This window comes from Anneissia japonica, unplaced genomic scaffold (genome assembly GCF_011630105.1).
Source record: "Anneissia japonica isolate Jap-2015-1 unplaced genomic scaffold, ASM1163010v1 scaffold1306_len716249_cov185, whole genome shotgun sequence".
NCBI classification, from domain to species: domain Eukaryota; kingdom Metazoa; phylum Echinodermata; class Crinoidea; order Comatulida; family Comatulidae; genus Anneissia; species Anneissia japonica.
In genome coordinates, this window is record NW_022708971.1 from 335923 (window position 1) to 356067 (window position 20145).

At 32.6% G+C, this 20145-nt stretch overlaps 1 protein-coding gene across 2 annotated transcripts in view; it reads left to right on the forward strand.

Moving 5' to 3' along the window:
- LOC117106639 (chloride channel protein 2-like) overlaps positions 1–20145 on the forward strand; it is a 50211-nt gene that overhangs the window by 1621 nt on the left and 28445 nt on the right. For both annotated transcript variants that reach the window (XM_033248035.1, XM_033248036.1), the window contains exons 2-5: positions 531–669; positions 11003–11134; positions 15826–15954; positions 16892–17025. In XM_033248035.1, the coding sequence (XP_033103926.1) occupies positions 531–669; positions 11003–11134; positions 15826–15954; positions 16892–17025 (534 nt within the window). The remainder of the gene's footprint in view (positions 1–530; positions 670–11002; positions 11135–15825; positions 15955–16891; positions 17026–20145) is intronic.

The window sequence follows — 20145 nt, forward strand, 5'->3', positions numbered from 1 at the left end:
ATTTTCAAAAGTTGATAACTTCATGGTGTACTACTTCGACCCCTGAGTGACCTGATTGACCTGATGGAAACGTCTCAACCAATCAAAAAGCATTTTATATGAATATTTTCTTAAGGCCTTTTGTTGACAAAAACACGCTTGGCTGAACTTGGCTAATGACACTAAATGAAGTGCGTGACGTCACGCATCGTGTGGTGCCTACATATGCCTATGGTAAAAAAATACTATATGATTAGTACAGTCACAGTGTTTTCTGTGTTAAGCAAGTTAAAATCTTTTTTACATTCTGTTTGGTATTGCATGGCCTTTAGTTTAGGTTCTCTTCTGGCTTGACACAAAATGGTTTCAAATCAAGCATAATCTGTGCTGTCATCTTTCCAGCCAGACCCATACTATAAAATAATTAGGGCTGTGTGGGGAATATATAATATTTATTAATTAAAGATCAATTACTTAAAATATTATTAAAAAAAAGAAAAATAAAACTTGAGTATTGTGTACTAATTGTTATATAATAATTTACTTACCAGATGCATGGTAGATATACAAAGGAACTTGGACAATTTGCAAAATCTGAAGCTGCAAGGTTACGTGTAGAACGCGAACAAAAGTCTAAAGAGGACGAATTTAGAGAGTATCGTGACGATACTTACTGTCAGAAATGTAAAAGTAAGACAATGAAAACATTATACAACTTTTTTCTAGCATTTTGAAGAATGTTGTTCTATTCTGTGAGATACTACAGATACAGTACTGTATGATGACGACAGTTATGGTCGCGATGATGTGATGATACTGATGTCACTGATAGTAATATTGATGTCAATGTTGGGAACACATAATGGTGGTGGCGGTAGTTGGTGATGATGAGGAGAGAATGAGGATGACGGCGTTGGTAGTGATGGTGATGATGAATGTTTTTTGAGTTGTAGACAATGTTGATGAGTATTAAAGACAACGATATGAAAGATAAAGGTTATATGTTGTTTTGCCTGGAGGCTGGTTGATTCTAGGGGAGTATGTTCCAAGGAAAATGAAACAAAATTAAATAATATTTTTAGATTAAGTAGTAAGCGATGTAAAGCGTATAAAAAACAAATTTGCGAGCTGGCATTGACAAGTAGCTATGCTATTTGGGGCACTAGACACTCGCCTGAGTGGGTGAAGTGCCATTAATTCATTTCTTCGTTTTAAACATTTTTTTGTGGCGCAGTATTTCAAACAAAAATTGGCCTTTTTTACCCCTAAATAAGATGTTATAATATGATTAATATTTAATTTTTTTTATTGAGATTCCAAGTGAGTACTACTACATAATACAATCATAATCAAGAGGTTTGGATTGGGTTTGCGGTGTGTTTTTGGAGGTTTGCAGGGTTTAAGCAATTTTTTAAAACAAAAATTGGCTTTATTTACACAAAAATAGGTTATGAAAATAAAATTATTTAATTATTTTATTGCGATACCAAGTAAGTCCTATACAACAGTACATGATACAATTATAATCAAGGGGCTTCGATGGGGTTTGCAGTGTGTTTTTGGAGGTTTGCAGTGTATTTTCAGTATTTTCCACAAAAAAAAATTAAATTTTAACCAAAACATAGGTTATTATGAACATAACCTTTTTAATGTTTTTATTGAGATACCAAGTGAGTCCTATTACCATTTTATAAGTTTTTAAGTGTTATCAAAATCTTATTTTCCTGTATTTAAAATTGTGCTCACCTTATTCATGTATTGCTTTATTGCAGTAGTAAATTTGCATTTTACGTACCATCTGCACATAATAAAGAACATGAATGATTAAATCTAAAATTTGTAGTTGTGCGTATAAGAGCACAATCAAGTGGTTTGGTTGGTCTCTACAGTGTGTTTTTGGAGGTTTGCGGGGTTTAGCAATACCTTGTTTTATCTTTAATCCTTGTTGTCCATACCCTGCATGTGCCTGATTAAGCCATGACCTGGGTTTTACACTATGTCACATTCTTTTTATTGATTGTTAATTAAAGAATGAATTGATGATGGGTTAATTAAGTAAGTAAGTAAATTATTTTTTATGTTATGATTCATCTACTGTAGGCCTACCCTACACTGGCTTTTTGTGCCTGCTGCCCCAGGGTGGGAGGGGAGTAGACACTTTGTTATCGTCTGGCAATTGACCTTGTAGAGCAATTCAGCTGTGCTTGTTTTAAAAAACGACCAATCAGATTATAAAAACAGTAGAAACTGTAGAACTGTTGTTTGTGCTAAAAAGATAAATTTATGTGAGAATGTGCTAATGGTTTTTTTCTGTCATCTCCACTAATAAGATACTGTGTTGTTGAGAATAATTGTCAATAAACAAGAATCAATGTAACATGACTGTGACGTTTACACTTGGTAATGCAACTGCATGTTGTTTTTCTTTTTCTGAATTTGAAGTGTTGATTAATTTATTATAGAAATCTTGATTTTTTTCATAATGCAATAACATCTCCCAATTACGAACCTCCCATTTACGAACTCTCGATTTTATGAACCGAATTTGTGGCAATGACGTCATTACGAACGATTGTTTTTTTAACTACAAAAACACTTTAAAATGTATATAAAAGTCTTCCAAAATACCTTAAATTGTTACATCAGCTAAGAGAGTAAACATTCAAACCAATAAAGTGATATAAAACTAAGTTTAAAGCAAGAAATATCAATCGTTTTCAGCCGAGATATGTTATATTCGTGCATGCTTGTTCAGGCATACTGTAAAGTAATTCTCACTTTGTGATCATTGGGAGCGCTATTCACATGGATTCGCGATCTTTATGAAAAGAATAATAACACTCATTTTAGGCATTTATGGTCATGTTCAAATTAATACTTCATAGTGAGCACAGGTAATTTTGGCTTCTGTAAAGTATTATTTTGTTGCGGAAAACAATAAAATCCAAGTCATATTTTGTGACAAAATTTTTCTCCTTTGGCAAGGCTTAGGCCTACCCAGCCCTGTACTTGGTAGCATGGCCAAGGCCTACCCTCACCACACTGAGATGCTGAAAATTTGAACTCTCTGAATTACGAATTTTCTCATTTACAACCATGTTCGGACGAAGGGGTACGTAATTGGGAGATGTTACTTACATGTACTGTATTGGTAATAAATATATCTACAGTATAGGCTATGGCAACAATTTTTTCCACCAAGCATTTTTTTTTTACATTGTACATCATTACAGAACACAGGATCTTGACTCACATTGCACAGAGTTGTTACTTAGCAAATTGCAATGACAGACAGGCCTTCTTTAAGACTTAGCTGGTTTATTATCATGATTAACTAAATTCTACAGACACTGCTGTTAATATATTGACTTTTCATTAATCTTCAGGGAACAAAGAGTAATACAAAATTAATTACCTTACCTCCTAAAAATGTTAATGCCGGATGTGTGTGTGAATGAGTTGACGTAAATGCAAAATATGGTATAAAAACTTAATTTGGTTTTTTTTTTAACAATTTCGTTAAGTGTTCAATTCAAGCAGTTTATTTCTACTACAAGTTTTATTATTTCCAAAACTTATTAATGTAATTCTCTACTTTTCATTTCATTCTGGTTAAGTTTTATTTTCATTCAAGATAGCCAGAATAGAAAATTCAAATTGTATGTATTTTAAAATATACTTATAGCAATTGTAGAAGATATATTGTGACAACAGTTAATTTCATTTTTTTAATCTTTTGAGTGACTTTGTCATTTAATAATATACACTATTACACATTGTTTTAATTTTCATAGTCTGTAAACTTTGTCCTAAGGAACTACGTTTATAGGCTTTGCCGTAATTAAGGCCAAGGATTAACAAATATTAGTATCACCCTATCTAGGCTGGAAAAGTGTGGAGGGAAGAGGGAGGCTTTTTTTCATTTTGCTAAAGCCAAATCACCCTTGGGTTGTTTGCAGGTACATTGATATTCAAAGTAGAACATGACTGAGATACTACAAACAATATCTACTAACCATGTAATTTAAAAATTGGAAAGAAAAATAATTTTAAAAAAAATAAATAAAATTTAAAAAAAAATGTTTTTCAGTAGGTTAAAAGGTATGTGCGCGAGGGTGATAAACTAATAATTTTTTTATTGGGCCTAATAGTTTGCATGCAGTGATGGTGAAATTAACTAAACTTTTTCAAGTGCTGTTCTTAGGTCACCTAGATGTAATCCACAGCTGGTTTGGGTCAATATAGTAAAGACTGTAAAGCTAGCCATTGGCAAAATGTGTATGATATGGTACAAGATGATGTCATGCATTTCTCAGCCTGTCTCAGTGATTATATTATCCTGTAAATTCCATTAACATTTAAAATGTAGCCTGATCTGGAAGCTCACAATAACAATCATAGCTATACTGTAGTTCTTTTTTCCTACCCACACTTTCCATCTAATCATTTTTTTCTTAGCTACAGTACATATAAAGCTATTTAAAAAGTAAATAATTTAGTGTAATCTTAATTAAAAATACTTTATATTTTGAAATTTTTGAGACACCTTATGGACTGTGTCTATGATCTTTATTTAGTATGAAAATCAGGGTGCTAATGGGTCAGTTAAAGTAAATAGAAGAATGAATGAATATAGACCCCCCCTCCCCACAAAAAAATACATGTATGGTTATTCTTTAGTACCCCTTTAGCACTGTTTCAGTACAGTAGTTGATAAACAGTGGGATTGGGGTAGGGAGCACAAGGATCTATCTCAAGTCCAGTAAAAATTTAAATTTTTTTCTCGGACAAGTCATAAACTAAGAGCGTGACCTTTAATGCTACATTTACAATAGACACAATAATGACTCGAAAACGGCATATTATCGCGTCAATTATATTCTTCAACACTGAGCGCATTTTTATCGTGTCGCAATGTGTCTAGTGTAATTGCAGCTAAGACAGAGAAATAAAGCCCCTGACCCCTCTCTTGAGATGTATACCTGTAGGTACTGGTTGTGCACATGATGTGTATGATAGTCAAAGTACAGCGTTATTAAATAGAAATTACATTGGTCTTCTACAGTAAAGCTATTGTTAATAATTTGTTAGGATGAATATAGCCCGCTCCCCCACAATGATTTGTTAGTATGAATATAGCTTAGAAGATTGCTAGAATGAATAGTTTATCCTTTTAGTGCTGTTTATTTCTGCAGATTTTACCAATATCTACCATATTTGCATACTTTGTAGTTGTAGTATCTCCCCTTGTTATCACTGACATGTATTTTATCCCATTTGTTGTACATTCCCCTGATGAAGTCCACTGTGTGGACGAAAGCTATCTAGCTCATTAGCTAACAAATGTTAGTTTTTTTAAGTGCTAAGATAAGAACCGGATTAGTCATTTCATTTATTTGTTCTTCTATTCTATTCTATATACCCAGTTTACAGTAGATTAAATATGAAATGAAAATGCAAGCCTTCAGAATGAATTATACCATCCTGTCTAAAAATGAACCAGATCCAGTGGACCATTTAAAAGGTAATGTCCTCACCCAGGGGCCATTGGTATACCATCACCCACAGGCCATTAAGAATAGTCAGTCCTCAATAATCAGTCTTAACTTTCTATCCACCCTGTGGCTCATCCTGGATATCATCAACATGCAATGACGTCCACATTACGTTAGACTAACAAACCGTACGTTATTGATTTCCAATTTACAATGCTAGTAATGATATGAAGAAGACATCAGGGAATAAGTCCCAATTTTTTACGATAGTCTGCGAATTAGTTAGCAGAGCATTGCCCAAGCAGCTGCCAGAAATATGTGCCGTTTATTTGTCTTTGCGTCTTTGATCTTTATATTATGCGGTTCTAAATTTAGTCTATTTTTAATTCGCTGATGGACAAGAACACTATGTATTTCACTTATTGTAGCAGTAACTCTTCAAACTGGAAGTTTACTTCAGATGCTTTGAAGATTCTCCCATCATATATTCCAGTCTGATTCATGTTGAGTTTTGTTTTATTTCATTTTGTATCACCTGAGTTGATGTGTTTGAAGAAAGAAACTTTGTTTGGTAAGTTAAATGTTTAGAAGGAACATCTGAATTTGAAGAATGTTCATTTTAAGTTTTGTTTGAACAGATTTTTTGGCAGTGGATAGGCCATCAAATTTTTAAAAATGACAATGGAGAAACTTGGTTATGGGTGCTGTATTTTTACAACCAGTTTTACACATCATCATCATCAATAAATAATATCATCAGAACTTTCCACTACTGTTAAAGCCTCTCTCATATCATAAGCATCTTTAGTTCTTTTTCATAGTGTTAATATCAACTTTTCAGTATTTTCTTTATACATTAGGCCCTATAAAAAATATTATTAGTTTATCACCCTATCTGGGCAGGAAAAGTGATGAGGGAGGGAGGTTTTTTTTTTTAATTTTTAATTTTGCTAAAGCCAAATATCATCCTTGGGTTGTTTGCTGGTTCCTTTTCAAATTAAAACATGATTTAGATAAAGCAAACAATATCTACTAACTATTTATAAAATAAATGAAAAAAATAAATAAATAAAATAATTTAAAAAAAAAATTCAACAAAAAAAATTGTTTTCACAATTTTTTTTTTTTTTTAGTACCATAAAAGACATGCGCGCGAGGGTGATAAACTAATAACTTTTTTTATTGGGCCTTAGCTCATCTATTCTCTCTACCCACATCTGCATTTAGCCATTGTTGTTGCTACTGTTTCAGTTACTATACTCGTACAAATAACGGAGTGTAAATAAATTAAGTTATACAACGATTAAGAATGTAACCATAGTAGAGGTCAATATTAACCATACACAATGCCAAGGACACTATTGCAATACTATCTTTTAATAATAACAATTGTAAAACCTAGCTTAAATATTTACATTGAAAAAAGGTTAATTGTTCCTGCAAATTTTATTAAACTGTTTGGTGAGCATTTACTGACATATTGAATGTGTATAAATTTGTAGTAATAGCAGTGGAGTCAGGAGTTCCCCAACTGGTGTCCATTGTGGGTACCCCTACAAATGGGCCTCACCAGTAGTTACCGTGGTTGGGGCTATGGTGGAAAAATATGTACAGTAGGTTACTGTATGGGTGTGTATCTACTGATAAACACAAAATAATCAATTTTTTTTTAACTAACTGCTTGCAGTTTTCACGGTAGAAATTACATCACCATTTGGTTTATACAACACGTTTTCCAAACTTTATTTCTCGCCATCGAGACATTATATTTTCACGTGAATGATTTCGGTTGTGCTCATCGGCACAACGAATGAACAAGGACAATGGTAGACCCAGAAGAACGGAGAGGCCTAGGTCCAAATTCCCCCACCAAAATTATTACAAAAAAAGTAATTTTGTCACTCCACATGTTTGTTGACACTTTAGCTTGTAGCCCTAGGATAAAAATAAAAGGACTAATCACTTTGAAAGTGTGCGCGAGATACGATCCAGCTTTGTAATGGTTTGACCTGGAGGTCACATTTAACCTGATAATCGCTTTTTGTGTTGCAGCTAAAAAGTGCACAGCCAAAATTGGTTATTTGCCGTTCAAACACGATCCATTGCATTTTTTTAATCAGTTTTTCCTTTCCAGTAGAAACAAGTCCTATGTCTAGATGCCTGAAGATGGCCAGCAGTTTCTGGCTTACAGAAAGATTATGATTAATTTTTCCCTGACAGATTTTATTCTGCCTCCTCATTGGCTGGTCCAGGTATCCCTGGTGGCTGGGCCTAGCTGGCCCACCCTCTGGTGCCACCTCCCACAACTTAACAAGCAATTGTGTATAGGCTTCGTTTTTTTTATTATTCCTTTTTTTAATCACTGAGTATAAAATCTAAAACTAAACTGATGAAAATTGTTTAAATTAATCATAATACCAACTATTTTAAAAGATATTTTGAATGATGGTGATATCTTTTGATAATTAATATCAAGACTAACATTCTAATAATGATTATTTAATTTGATTGATAATAAGCAGTATGGCGATAAATGATAATTTGATAATTATTGCAATCAGTCATAACTTGATGAAGATAATGATGATATTGAATGGTATTTGATGATGATATGATAAATATATTGATCATAATTGTTCAAATTAATCATAATACCAACTATTTTAAATGATATTTTGAATGGTGGTGATATCTTTTGATAATTAATATCAAGACTAACATTCTAATAATGATTATTTAATTTGATTGATAATAAGCAGTATGGCGATAAATGATAATTTGATAATTATTGCAATCAGTCATAACTTGAAAATAAATGAAAAAAATTAATAAATAAAATAATTTAAAAAAAAAATTCAAAAAAAAAATTTTTCACAATTTTTTTTAATTTTTTAGTACCATAAAAGACATGCACGCGAGGGTGATAAACTAATAACTTTTTTTATTGGGCCTTAGCTCATCTATTCTCTCTACCCACATCTGCATTTAGCCATTGTTGTTGCTACTGTTTCAGTTACTATACTCGTACAAATAACGGAGTGTAAATAAATTAAGTTATACAACGATTAAGAATGTAACCATAGTAGAGGTCAATATTAACCATACACAATGCCAAGGACACTATTGCAATACTATCTTTTAATAACAACAATTGTAAAACCTAGCCTAAATATTTACATTGAAAAAAAGTTAATTGTTCCTGCAAAACTGTTTGGTGAGCATTTACTGACATATTGAATTAGTATAAATTTGTAGAAATAGCAGTGGAGTCAGGAATTCCCCATCTGGTGTCCATTGTAGGTACCCCTACAAATGGGCCTCACCAGTAGTTACCGTGGTTGGGGCTGTGGTGAAAAAATTATGTACAGTAGGTTACTGTATAGGCGTGTATCTACCGATAAACACTTAACTGCTTTTTTAATGAGTGCCACCTGCCTGCGTTGCAACTGCATTTTTGCTTTTACGAAAATCGGTTTTCACGGTAGAAATTACATCACCATTTGGTTTATACAACACATTTTCCAAACTTTATTTCTCGCCATCGAGACAATATATTTTCATGTGAATGATTTCGGTTGTGCTCATCTGCACAACGAATGAACAAGGACAATGGTAGACTCAGAAGAATGGAGAGGCCTAGATCCAAATTCCCCCCACCAAAATTATTACAAAAAAAAGTAATTTTGTCACTCCACATGTTTGTTGACACTTTAGCTTGTAGCCCTAGGATAAGAACAAAAGGACTAATCACTTTGAAAGTGTGCGCGTATACGATCCACCTTTGCAATGGTTTGACCTGGAGGTCACATTTAACCTGATAATCGCTTTCTTTTTTTTTATTATTCCTTTTTTTAATCACTGAGTGTAAAATCTAAAACTAAACTGATGAAAATTGTTTAAATTAATCATAATACCAACTATTTTAAATGATATTTTGAATGATGGGGATATCTTTTGATAATTAATATCAAGACTAACATTTTAATAATGATTATTTAATTTGATTGATAATAAGCAGTATGGCGATAAATGATAATTTGATAATTATTGCAATCAGTCATAACTTGATGAAGATAATGATGATATTAAATGGTATTTGATGATGATATGATAAATATATTGATCATAATTGTTCAAATTAATCATAATACCAACTATTTTAAATGATATTTTGAATGATGGTGATATCTTTTGATAATTAATATCAAGACTAATATTCTAATAATGATTATTTAATTTGATTGATAATAAGCAGTATGGCGATAAATGATAATTTGATAATTATTGCAATCAGTCATAACTTGATGAAGATAATGATGATATTGAATGGTATTTGATGATGATATGATAAATATATTGATCATAAATGTTCAAATTAATCCTAATACTGTACCAGCTATTTTAAATGATATTTTGAATGATGGTGATATCTTTTGATAATTAATATCAAGACTAACATTTTAATAATGATTATTTATATTTGATTGATGATAAGCAGTATGGCGATAAATGATAATTTGATAATTATTGCAATCAGTCATAACTTGATGAAGATGATGATATTGAATGGTATTTGATGATGATATGATAAATATATTGATCATAATTGTTCAAATTAATCATAATACCAACTATTTTAAATGATATTTTGAATGGTGGTGATATCTTTTGATAATTAATATCAAGACTAACAGTCTGGCGATAAATGATAATTTGATAATTATTGCAATCAGTCATAACTTGATGAAGATAATGATGATATTGAATGGTATTTGATGATGATATGATAAATATGTTGATCATAATGATACAAAGTTATGATTTACTATTATATGAAAATACAGGATGATTATTTAAACAATACTAGATAGTAATGATGATGCTAATGATGATGATGCTGTGATGATGATGATGTGATGGTGGTAATGATGATGATGGGGATGTTACAGATGGACGATTTGATCATGTCAGATGAATTATGATTTCATGATGATAAAAATGACGAAGAATTATAGTTTGATGATGATGCATTATGGCTTGATGATATTAATGATATTGATTTAATTTGATAATAAAGCAGATGATAAATGATAATTTGATGATGAGACCGATGATAAATAACGAATTATAGTTTGACGATGCATTATGGCTTGATGATATTAATGATATTGATTTAATTTGATAATAAAGCAGATGATAAATGATAATTTGATGATGAGACCGATGATAATAATAATTTGATGATTTGATTCTGTCTCAATGACTATAAATTTGTGAAATTAAATGACATTCATATTAGTCATGTCATCTGGTGCACATTTGTATGTATTTTTACATTTATATGTATTTTTACATTTGTATGTATTTTTACATTTGTATGTATTTTTACATTTGTATGTATTTTTACATTTGTATGTATTTTTACATTTGTATATATTTTTACATTTGTATGTATTTTTACATTTGTATGTATTTTTACATTTGTATGTATTTTTACATTTGTATGTATTTTCTTTTTTCTATAATAGCAAAGTTGGTCTGGATTCGTGATTGGACGTTCAGTAAAATTGGAGAAGACTGGATTTTTCTCTTTCTTCTGGGGATGCTGATGGCTCTCCTGTCTTTTGGATTAGACTACACTATTGCAAAATTTCAAACAGGTAGGGAATTTCACCTAAATGGAATTTAGCAAATATTCAAACAATTATTTGAATAAACAAATATACTATAGAAAGCTAAAATAAACAATTTATTTTAATAGTTATAGTTAATGGGGAAAACCTCAAAAAATTATTTAAAAAATGATTAATTAGTGATTATATCTGGTAAGACAGATAGATGCTTAATAACTAGACTTAAAGAACATTCTTCACAATCAGATAGTGTCATAAATGATCATTTAAAATGTGGGGATTCCAATATGTTTTAGGTTTACAAGGTATAATTGAAAACGATAATGTGGCCAGTAATGTAAGTAATAAATTAGGTATAATATTTTCTAATACTAACATAATCGACAGTTTGCAAAATTGGTTTGATATACGTAGGCTACACCCATTGCTTAAAACAATGGGCTGAAAGCTTCAAATGAACTTTCTTTGTTTTTCTAGGTAGCTTTGATCAGGGTAGGGTAAGGATGCTTTGATCTTTAGTTTATTCATAACTATGTAACCTACTAGGGGTAATGTTTTGATTGGTTAAACACTTTTGGTACTTTTACATATAATCTTGTAAATATGGATAATTTTTCATTCCTAATGATGACATAATTAATGTCGTAATATTGAATCCTGATACGATGCCATGCATTTGAATTTCGATACTTGAAGTATGTATTATACTATCTTATCTGAGATTAATCAGTGGACCTTTTGGTTTCAGACCAAGTAAGTTATTAATCATTGACAGATATTGTTGTAATACAAAAAGTAAATTGATCACAGTAGAAATTACCAGAACTTTTAGGGTGTTGAACAAGTATGGATCTGAATGTTATTTACATCACATTAATTTTTGAGAAAAAATATTTTCTCATTCGGATTTCAAATATTGAAGTATATTTTCCAAGAATTGTAGTTTTGAGACAAGATGCTTTGGTTTCAATTCCTGTGTTTCTGGTTAATGATTTATCTTAATGTTTCCTAGACTGTGGGAATAAACTATAACATCACATTTACATCCATTTCAAACTCAAAAGCTGAACTCTATGGGCACCTTACATGTTAATGTATTAAGAGTTTCATTCTGTTTTCATTAATATTTAAAAATAGAATTACATTACTATGCAGTTATTAAATAGATTATTCATTTCTAAAAATTAGTGTTAATTTAAAATAGTTTGTATTATTATACAATGATAAAACACTATAAATAAAACTGATAAATAATAATATTTATGAAATTGTTTGATAAAAACTTTATAATTAGTGTCCAGTACACATTAGTGAAATATGATTGAAAATTGATACCAAATTGATTTTAATAGTTTAATTATAGTCTATTTTATGAATACTTACCTGGATAAACTGACTAATCGCCTATTCTTTCTCAAACATGAGAACACCCCTCGAAAACAAAATTATATTGATAGGTAATGAAAAATGATAATATAATTATAATACATTTCTCCCTCCAATTAAAAACCACTTTTAGGACTATGGGTTTCATGGTCTTTAACAGCTTTGGTCTCTAATTAGAATGATAAAGATAAAAGACATTTTCTAATTTGGGACCACAGAAAAGGGGTCTTTAATTGGAGGTGGCCTCTAATTGGAGGAGTCTTTAATTAGAGAGAAACCTTTAGTGTCAGTAATGATAACCATTAATTTGAATGTAGTAGTCATACCCAGAAAAAGACATTCATTATTATACATTAAAGGATTCAGAGAGCAACCCCAATACACTGGTTAGAATGCCAACACTGTATATGCGACTTCCTTCATACCGTTGTTATCTGTTAACTCAGCTTTACTATATTGTAGTTAAAAACCATTTAAACATGCTGGGATGAGAATCAGGGTTATTAACAGCTTTTAACAGCTTGCATTTGGTCCTTTGGGGAATATCTCAACACAATAAACATCTGTTCAGTACTGAACAGTAGTATGAGATAGACCAAGACACTGTAACCTTTCTAAATATTGTCTAGTACACTTTCAATCAATGCCATAGCTAGCTATTGTGACAGTCCCACGCAATTTTTCTAATGGGTCCACAAAGAATGGGTGCACATTTTTAAAAATGGGTACAAATTATGCAATTTCATGCAAAATGAGTCCAGATTTCTTGTAAAATGGGTCAAAATTTTTCATATTTGTGCGTAAATGGGTCAACTTTTAAGAAAATGGGTCCACATTATTTAAATTTATGTGTAAGTCGGTCCACCCTGATATTGTCATACATTTTCAAAAGTCAAAGATTACTGCACAACAAAAAAAAAAAATAATAAAAGAAACTATAGAATAACGAGTAAACAAACATAAAATATAAAAATTCTTGTAAAAATAAAAATAGGCTCCCAGCGGGATGTCTATGCCCTATACTGCATTACTGTATTATGGTTAATTAATAAAGTATCCACATGGGGTTTGGTTATCAGGAAATGTGTGGTGTTGTATTTTTTTTATGACTCTTGTACAGTAATAAGGTACTACTTAGGATGACACATGACCCATCATGCACCTCCAGCGGATTTACCCTTTCAGCCATCTTTAACTGTCGGACGACAACATAGTGTCTGTCTGCGAGGGGGCATATACACAAAAACTGTACTCTAAATTTTTCAGCATTATTATTAAAGATTAATATTTTATTCAACAAGTCCGAAAGAGTTTAAAATATATTTGAATACTATGAAAACAATAATTTTTTTAGCACTAAATAAATAAGGTCACACTCAAAATAGGAGCATTGCTCACAGCTCAGAGTTAATCTTAATCCTGCCGCCCCCACACACGTCATCAGGATTAAAGTAACATCCAACTGTCATGTATTTTCTGCGATTGTTAAGTTTTTAAACTGCAATTAATAGTGTTAAGCTGTGTCATTGACCTAGCCACAGACTTATTCATAGCATGGAGCTACCTGTACCACTTCTTTCTGTGTAGAATCATATAGATTTTAAAATATTAAAAACTGGGGCAAAAGGGGCATAACCACCATTTTTTCCACTTTTTCCCCCAGTTTTCAAATTCAAAAATCTCTATCTCATTAACAGCTCCCAAGTTTTTCATAAAAAGGTCGAGCGTTTTGTGTCTTCGAAAAATCAGTTCAAACATCAAATTCAAACATATCAAATTTGTTTTTTCTTGACTTTATATGGCTAAAGCAGAACTGTAAGGATTTGTTGTACCAGCTGGATGGCTGCTTATTTGCCTTGACAACTAAGTGTGTATTATAATGATGTCTTTTGAATTTTTTTCTTAAAAGGCATGTCGTACAATCTCAGTGTGCAAATCCAAATTTGAAATCCTTTATAAGAACTTATCAAATAGAACTCCCTATGCAAGTGATAGTGAAAACTAGTCCACACTTCCATCCTCAATGGATAGTCATTCATTATAGTGAGTAATGCTTTTTAAAAGTGACTCACCATTAAAGTTTAACAAAATTTGTAGCTTTGTAACAAAATTGAATGTGTATTGCAGTATATTTATGCATATTTCAATATCAGTTGTTTAGCACAGAAGGAAAAAAAATACACAGTGAATTTTACTTAATTCGTTTTTTTGGAAATTTGGACTAGCCGAATTCAGTAGGTTACAGTAGAATATACTAATTTGGCTAATGATACCTGAAACACCGACTTAGAAATTACATTTTTTAGACAAAATTTGATATTGATAATGATGATGTTTGGGTCTGGGAGGATTGGGGTAACGGTTTGCTGTACAATATTTAATCTACGAATTTGGAATAGAGGGGCCTAGGGAGGGAATTTTAATGTCCAGACTACACAGTACTGTACCTCAGTCCCAACAAAAGGAAGTTGATGTCTATGGGCCCATTCGAGCAAAAAACGCCAACCATATTCCGTTTATTTCACCGGGTAATCGCGCTGAGCACTCAGCGGGTGGTCGACCGTTCGAGCAAGTTTTAGCTCACGGTAAATATGTGTAACGAAACTACTCCGGAAGAAAATTTCAACTTATCCCATGGTCAATAACCCATTCTTTGTTTACTTGCTACTGCTGCTATAACCGGCCCACGTACACACAGCGCGGCACGGTGGAACGATATTGTACCTCAATAATTTATAATGGCTGCTTTAAAATCTGTACGTAGGCTAGTTTATTCAAGTTTATTTCTCCGAATAATGGTAAATCTACAAATCAATCGCGTAGCTAGCTATATGCTACTAAATTTAGACTTCGTCGTGCATTTGTGAGGAGGCGAAGGAGAGCTGCAACCACGCCTGGGCCGTTAAACCTATTGAATTTGGCGCTAGGTTGTGGGCAAAACTTTTGGAAAAACAATTAAGGTTGATTTATCATCGCCTCCGGCTCCATGGTCATTCCATACACGGTATTCTACCCAGCAATTTGGTGGTCAAAATTGTCGCTGATAATCCAGATGGAAAGGTAATTAGACTAGTGTCCGAGCGGTTTTAGAAAGTTTGTACCGGGGGAATTAACTGGTAAATCGCACGGATATTTTTTCGCTCGAACGGGCCCTATGGTGCCCAGAGATGGCCAAGTATATGACCTAGCCTACAGTAGATGGCTGCCCTCTCCTCCCCCAACTGAATCTGCTCCGATAACAGCACTGTTCCTTATAATTTTGGAAGTGCTGATCATTTATATCAAAAAGGTAGTCATCACTTTTGTACTGTATTTGTTTTTTGTTTTTTCAGCCCATATATGGGTTTACCGTGAATTGGCAGGCCATCCGTTCCTGCAATACCTTGCCTGGTGCTTCTATCCTATCATATTCGTCGTATTTTCAGCAGGGTTCGCACATTTAGTAGCACCTCAGGCTGTCGGTGAGTTTGAATTTGACTTTTAAGCCTTATCCAGGCTATCATGTGACATATATGTTATTAAACAAAAACATGTGGCATGCTTAAATATTGTCATGATGACATCATATCATGACTAATATATGCATATCATGACCATATATGGGCATACAACAGCTTTTTGTCACAGTAAATTTGATAGTGTGAATAGAGCTTTACATAAAGCTCTGTCCACACTAATCAAATTGTATGTGACAAATTTGTGTGATGTGCCCATATTATGGACATGATGATATCATACTACACCCAAATATGGGCATATCACAAAAATTTGTCACAAAATTTGATAGTGTAAACAGAGCTTAAGAACATTAACTGTTTCTAGTATCATATTTTCTGTAAGTTTCTGCACAGTCTGATTTGCTTTAGTCTAGTGTACACTCATCTTAATTTTCTCATCCTTTAAATCTGGTTGTGGTTGTGGTTGACTTCTCGTTTGTTTGTCGGTCTCTTTCTTGATGCTTATAAGCCGGGCACTCACTACATCCGACGATGATTCTGTAAAACGCAACGCGGCAACACGTGCGCAATATACCGTTTTTAATGATGATCCGTTCAGACTGACAAACGGTAGACGGTCGTAGCACCGTTTAGCGCTCACATTGAGCAGAGTTGGATTTATTGTGCGACAGTCGTACGGCTGCGTATGACACAGATAGTGCCCAGCTTTACCGTATGTTGTAATCTTATATATTTTAAAATGAATGAATCAATAGCCAGCAATACTTGAAAAATAATGTAATATTTATTATCGTTCATGTCATTTTTTCATATCATTTTCTCATATAACTCTTGGCCTCTATATTTTGGTAGATTTTGTAAACAATAAACAATTATTATTTTAGTCAATATTTCCTTCCATATTGTCTGGTAGTAATGCTAAATTTTTTTTTGTCTTCAGGATCTGGTATACCAGAGATGAAAACAATTTTACGTGGTGTTGTTCTGAAGGAATATTTGAACTTTAAAACATTAATAGCCAAGGTTGTCGGACTGGCAACATCGGTTGGCAGTGGTCTTCCACTTGGAAAGGAGGTATGATGTGTGCAGTGGCGGCTCTAGGATATATTTTCTTGAGAGGGGCTACTGTAAGCTGTCCAACAGGGGGACTTGAGCTTGTAGTCCTGAGCTGGGGGAAGGGTTCGAGAGGGGGTATTCACACAGACATGTGTTGGCTTGGCGTGGGCCTATTTTTGTATCTTTTTTACTCTGACTACCCAAAAAGCTCTGTCCAATGTGAGGGGGAGGGGGGCTTGACCTGTCTGGTGGGGGGACTTAAGTCCCTGCTGACCTCCCACTGGTGCCGTCACTGGATGTGTGGAATACACTTGAATTAATAAAATGTTAAACAGTGCAACATTGCAAATTATTCATATGCAGAGTCGCATTAGTCAGCTGTTACTACTACTACAGTAAAGAGAAGGTAAAGCAGACAATACTTTAAGGACTACTTGAAATATTTATTTTGACAACACAAGCTTTCATACAAATCCACAATAGAGTACCATACCCCTATGGTACAGTACATTTACAAGTAATAAATATAAGTATTGATGTTTCTCAGGTTTGCCCAACACAAAAAGGTTAACTTACGACTTAAAAACAACTCTTTTTGCATATTCAGAATCATGCTTTTTATTTGTTTGTCAGTATTAAATTAATTTATTGGTATAAAAAAATATGCAGGTACTTAAAAAATAACAAGAAAATCATACACATACTGTATTATTATACATATAAAAATATGAAAACCAACTTCATTCACTATGTCTCGTCATTGGGGTCGGGTCATCTCATTATCATCCTCCATCTGGTGAGATCTATTACTGCTTCTCATTCTTCATTCAGTCTCTCAGTATGAACTCCACAGATCGCTGTTAAACACCTCATCTCTGCAACCTTCAGCTGTAATTCCTTGATGGCCCTTGTCTCAGCCCCATACAATATCACTGTTCAGACCATTGTATTTTGTATTAAAAAATAATAAAATATGAAAATATAAAGTGTAAAAGTTAGTATATTTTACTGTTATCTAAATATGGCAAAACATTGTGATTACAGTGCACTTCTTTACAAGTAGTGTCAGAAGTACCTGTTCTGTGTAATCTTATTACATACACACACGCGCGCACACACACACACTGTAGTTTGGCTACTAATCTATCATTGTACCATTTGTCAATGGTGTATTCACTTCTGCATAAAATATCACTATTACAACTAGTTCAGTAGTCAACATATTTGATCTCTTTCATTATACTCTAGACATCAAGCCTCCTTCATAACATCACATGTTATGAAGGAGCAAGCAACTGAAACTTGTTTTAGATATACAGTGTATATTCTGTCTGCTGATCAGAATTTTGGGATACAATTGACCAGCTAAATGTAGCCTAACTATTGTTAATCAATCTGAATGAATGAACAGAATACAGGTTTGCCTCGAATTAAAGACCCCTCCAATTAAAGACCAACTCCAATTAAAGACCATTTTTTATGTTGTTCTATATAAGATTTCTTATCTTTAATATTCTGATTAGAGATCAAAGTCCATGGAAACCCTTGTTCCAAAAATTGTTTTTAATTCGAGGGAGACCTGTACCATAAATCATTAATGTGAAAATAACTAATTCATTATTTTCATATTAGTTAATAAACCATAAATAGTTTCACTATAAAAGAATATAACTGACTGCTGTGAAGTTATTTGCAGTAACTAAGGGGCAAAAAGTTTATTCAGCATTAGGGCCTACAATATTGCTAGGCCTTATTGCAGGTATCCTTGTTCTTGATGGACTCGTTCTTTTGATAGAAATATAACAGTACAGAGTATGTACAAACAAGCAGTCAGTTACTGTGAAATTTATTGGCTGTCACTAATAAACATAGGGGCATAAAGTTGATTTAGCATAGGGCCCTATTGTATTGTTAGGCCTTATTGCATTTATTCTTGTTCTTGATTGGTATGTATAAACAAGAAATCAAGCAGTTCATGTTTTTCTAAAGCTTGGGAAAGCAACGTAATCACTGAGTAGTTATTCCTCTTGAGATGTTTCCAACTGTGGAGGTGGTTTAGAAATACTACACCATTATCAATAGTTTAGATCAACCATAAGCATGTATTGTTCTGAATAGTCAATGTGTGTTGTGGGGTTTTTTTTTAAGTCAACTACGAACAACATTGGTTTAAACTACTAGAAAATACCATATAATAATAAATATAGACAATGGTGTGTTTTAGTATTTGTCAGATTGTCGCCAATAAAATCGGCGTCAGTGAGATTTTGTAAAAATGAGGTTAAACTGATAATGGTAATATGATCATCGTAAATGATATTGATGAGCCAAAGCATTGTGAGTCTACCTTGATGTGAATACCAGTATCTTTTCTTTGGACTCATAAACAGCTCCAATTGCAAGATATGAAACTGTAGATGAATACATGACATGGGTACAGGGTACTGTAGTTTTACTTCAGAAATCATGCCAGTGGGAAAAAATGTCAGTAGGAAGAAAAACCATTAACAAAGGAATAGTCAATTTCAGTATAGGGTGTTAGCTAAGACATAGAACAGAGCTGTCACACACACAGTTAATCCAACTCATATGGTAATTACTGATGTTCATGGTATAATTAGGAAAGTATCAGTTATTTCTTCATTGTATTAACTAGGCCTAATTTATTAGGTTGTATTTAATTTACTAAATTTAGCATGAGCTTCATCATTTCTGTTTGTTGAATTTCTTTAAGTATCATAATACATTTACTTAAAATAAATTGCATTTATTTTAAGTAAATACAATCTAATAATAATGATTAATAGGCTGTATTTAAGTAAGTAAAATGTACTGCGATACTTAAATAAATACAACCCTATAATTCATTTTTTTTTTGTATTGAGTATCATATAGTAGGTCTACATTTAATAATAATGGTACTGTACTTCTTTCTAAGGACATTTTTTCCTGCTGGCATTGTTTCCTACCTCCACTTTACTTCAGACATTGTTTGTTGGTCTGTGCAATGGACCATAACATGTCTACAGTAGGAACAGTCCCACAATCCCTAGGGAGAGGAAGAGGTTTCATGTTGTGCGTGCTTGTCGATTTATGAACCCCATTGCAGTGGTTATAGCATTGCAAGAACTGTACTTT